The 4,208-nt window shown below is 42.0% G+C and overlaps 2 protein-coding genes across 4 annotated transcripts in view; both read right to left on the bottom strand.

Moving 5' to 3' along the window:
• The window catches only part of ALAD (aminolevulinate dehydratase), a 22,237-nt gene that overhangs the window by 17,300 nt on the left and 729 nt on the right, over window positions 1-4,208 (bottom strand). The gene's annotated exons all lie outside the window — the stretch shown is intronic.
• Window positions 2,177-4,208, bottom strand: part of POLE3 (DNA polymerase epsilon 3, accessory subunit) — an 8,053-nt gene continuing 6,021 nt past the window's right edge. Inside the window, exons 3-4 of the mRNA XM_019635828.1 lie at window positions 4,015-4,133; window positions 2,177-3,736 (exon numbers count right to left, since the gene is read on the bottom strand). Coding sequence (XP_019491373.1) covers window positions 3,564-3,736; window positions 4,015-4,133 — 292 coding nt within the window. The 3' untranslated portion in view covers window positions 2,177-3,563. The remainder of the gene's footprint in view (window positions 3,737-4,014; window positions 4,134-4,208) is intronic.

Below are 4,208 nucleotides of genomic sequence, written 5' to 3' on the forward strand. Positions count from 1 at the left end.
AGCCCAAACAAGGTGAAAAACTTAAAAATGTTACTACTTGTTATAATCTGTTCTTCCCATGTCTCTCTCATCCTTGACTGAAAGACATGTTCCCATTCTTACCCCCCACTAATTTTACCTTAATCTTTCCCTTTGATCCACACAAGTATTGTGAATGCAACAATATGAATAGATCTTAGACATAAGATTTGTTGAGCAAAAGGAGTCAGACACAAGAATGCATATGGTATGATTTTGTTTACATGAAATACAATCCCAGGCAGAATTAATCTGTGCTGTTGCAAGTCAGGACAGTGATTACCACTGGAGATAGGGAGTGATCTAGAAAGGAGGCCAAAAGGGTTTTTTAGGGTGCTGGCCATGTTTATTGATCTGAGTGTGTTAAATGGATGTTTAGTTTGTGAAAATTCCTCTAGCTCTACACTTACCTGCACCTTTTAATATGTATATTTTAATAAACAAAATCCCCCCCTCAAACCCACTAAACTATTGTGCTTCCCAGGTAGGTATATGGAGTGGCACTAAATGCTGTGAAGAGCATAAAAAGAAACAGATTAGTTGTTGTCAGGGATGGGGAAGGACACATGGGGAGTAACTGCTTGACTAGTATGAGATTTTATTTTGAGGTGACGAAAATGTTTTGGAATTAGATAGATGTGGTGGTTGCACATTGTGAATGTGCTAAATGCCACTGAATTGCTCATTTAAAAATGGTTAATTGTATATTCTGTGAATTTCAATTAAAAAAGAAAATTGGTTCACCAAATGCGATGTGGTACTCTGGGTTGAATCCTGAACAGAAAAAAGTGTTAGTGGAAAAATTGGTGAAATATAATTGTTTGGCCAATTTAATTGATAGTTTTTTCTGTTTTGAGAAATGTGCCATGGTTATGTAAGATGTAAACATGAGGGGAAGTTGGGTGATGGTTATATTGGAATTCTCTGAAACTTTTCTTTAAATATTTGTTCCAAAATAAAAATTAAAAAAGCCATTGGCCACTGTAATAGGATCTCAGCTTTCATAAATTAGTGGTAAGATCTTGAGCAAGTCCCTTTTCTCTGATGAGCCTGTTTCCCATCAGCAAAAACAGATTAGGCTGCAAAAGCAATTTTGCTTGGGGGAGGGATAGTAACCCTCCCTCCCTCCAAATCCAGTTCAGAATCTCTAGGCATGAAGGGCTATGGTTAGAAAAATGAGGAACATTACCTTAGTCTAATGAGGAATCTTCAAAATCCAATTACCACTACAGGAATGATAGAGGTGAGAAAAACTGATGGATGACCTCAGATTCTTCTCCGTTCTTTAATTCTGTAGTTTTAAATTGTAGTCTTTACTTTCAGTAAACATGACTTTTCTTAGGTAGTCAAAGTTTGCTGAGAACCAAAGCCATGTGGAAAGGGAGTTCTTTTGGGAATTCATTCTTGACTGGAGCCTTATGTTGGAGTAGCAGATAAGGCAAGTCCTCTTACAGCAGGCTTTGAATAACAGGTTTAAGTATAGAATTGATTGAATAGGAACCAGTGTGGGACTGTAACATAGCAATGTTCCAGGAAGATCCACTTGGCAAGCAGTATACAGGGGAAGCTAGGGGAAGCTGAGATGAGGCAGGAAACTGAGCTCAAAGGAAGCCACAGGAGTCCAGATGGGACTTGAGGGCTTAGGCGAATGGTGCTCATGGGAATTAAATGATGTTTCTGCTGCGGAGAAGGAAAACACCACTGGATCTAATGACTGTTGGGGTTTATCTTTGTGGAATGTTATTTATAAATGCATGATTTGAGAAATCTATGTAGATTGGAGAGGTAATACAGTATTATATTTGAGATCATGAAGATAACAGCAGTGTGCCTTCATAGGGTTTAAGAGATAATACTTGAAAGCATTTGGAAGAGTGCCAGACGCACAGCAGGAACTCAATAAATGTTTGGAGTTGTTGAGCATCTAGTATGTCCAGGGTGCCCAGCAGAGCCATGGAAAGAAGGCTCTCGCTGTGGCTAAGGGGCAGAGCCTGCCCTTGCCTGGGAAACAGCAGCATCTGCTGGTCATCTAAGGTGATGCAAGATCCCACAGTTACGAAGGTCTGGCCCATCCACACAGTCCAAAAACGGGACAGGGAATGATCAGTGTATCGTCTCCCAAAGCATAGTACAAACAAGCAGGATCAAAGAGAAGTCATCACTTTTAACAAGAATGTTCTTTATTTGTACAAAGCACTTTAATTTTTTCAACATTCTTCACTCATTTATCAACTTTTCACTGTATTCATTTCACAAATTAACAGTGTCAAACTACACTTCACTACCTGTCAACCTTCTTAAAGACAATAGAGTGCTTGGAGCACTAAATGGAAAAAGAAAAAAAAAAAAGCTAAGAAAGGTCAACAGAGATATTTTACAAGCAGTTAAAGGGGATGGTTTGGCAATGGGGGGATTAGATTCTTGAGCACTTCAGACTTCCCTTAAGATTCAGAGAGGTTCACAAAGTCATTTTTAAAAGACATGAGATTGGACTTAAGAAATCAGAGGAACCTGTACTTTGGGATATTAAGCAGGTTATTAAAGTTTTTGGACTGACAGAAGCCGAGAAAAGGGGGGGATAGTGGGAATGGGGAGCAAAGGAAAGGCAGAAGAGAGACAAGTGAGAAGCACAGAAGGAGAAAGCTGTGCCTAGAAGAAATAGTTTGGAACTTATCATGAACTGGAAGAATGAAAAGCTATAGTCACAAGTCTGGGAGATGGACTATAAGAAGAGAAAGCCTGGAATTTTGTATCTTCCGGGTCACAATAAATCCTAACATTGTATAGCGGAAGGCAGTGAGGTGCATCTAAGACTAAACCATGTGTTTTCTAACAGTTAGACACTGGCACACTTGCTTGACTAATTCGAGAATGCTGATTTAAAAGCGTATTTGCCTAGAATGCAGCCACACCAACAGGTCAAATGTCTGCAGACAATATATTGCAGAAGGGCCCCAAGCCAAGTGGGTCTGTAAAAGACAAAATCCAATTGTGACCGTCAAGTAAAGAGACCACAGAACAGATCCCATTGTTCTCCCACGGCCTTGTAGTAGCTTCCCAGAGCTAAGTCCTTCGACTACTTATAATAGCTAGTATTTTCAAATGCTGTGCAAGCAGGCTGACCATGATCAAAGCCACAATTTTTCCTAAGCCTCTGGCTGCCTCTGTGATTTGGGACACAGCAGGTGGGCATGGAAGTTGTTATTTTTGGTGGGGGTAAGGATGGGAGGGAACTGAGAATCAAAACCTGCCTCATCACATAGAAAAGTGAACAAGAGAGATCAAATTGACTGGTTAAACGATCCGTTCAGGATCCTCTTGCCCCAAAGTCATAATCGTCAGACCGATTAAGCAAAACCGGATTCTGCTCCTCAGATGCTCTGAGTCTGGAAGTGCTGGTTTTGATCATTCTAGCCAGTTCTCATTTCGATGTTCTCAGGCTCTTCTGCCTAAGTGCTCTGCCCAGTAGGAAAAAGCTTCAATAGAAACGTTACACCCCATTTCAGAGTGGTGCCTTCCAAGGTGCCACAGCCTCCTCACCCTATTCAGTTGTCCACTTCCTCCTCTTCATTCTGCTCTTCTTCTTCCAGCCTTTCCTCATCTTCATCATTGTCCTCATCCCTACTCTTGTCTTGTTCTTCTGAATCTGTTTTTTTGTCTTTGTCCTTCTTCTTTTGCTCTGAAGCTTCCTTCTTGCCTTTCTGCTCCCGCCTGTACGCTGTGAGGAGCAAGGTGGGGGTTAGGAGGCGGGGCTGAACCCGACAGGCTGCAGCAGCTAACTCCTGGGCCTAACTGGAAAAGCGGAGGCACAGAAGGAAAACTTGACCTGCCTCGAACTGGAAGACGTGAGGTGGTCAAACTCAACTGGTTCTGAGTCACACCTGACACTTGCTTACCGGCCTCAAAAAGGACCCAAGCCAGAAAAGACTTAAGACCAGCGGAGCAGGTCACCCAGAATGAACGTCTACTTGACCGAGAAAATAAAAGGGTCGTTACCTTCCAGAGCTTCTTTTAACGGGGCAATGAACCGCTGGAACTCCATCTCTTCCATGGCTGAGAGCACATCGCTGGCATTCAAAGTCTTGCGTTTCCCTTTCATCGCGAAGTTGTTGGCACTGAAACAGGAAAAGACATATTATTAACGGCCGTCGGACTCGCCCTTGCCGTCTATGGGGCAGGTGGAAAATGGA

The sequence above is a fragment of the Hipposideros armiger genome, unplaced genomic scaffold (assembly GCF_001890085.2).
Source record: "Hipposideros armiger isolate ML-2016 unplaced genomic scaffold, ASM189008v1 scaffold_24, whole genome shotgun sequence".
In the NCBI taxonomy this organism is placed as follows: Eukaryota; Metazoa; Chordata; class Mammalia; order Chiroptera; family Hipposideridae; genus Hipposideros; species Hipposideros armiger.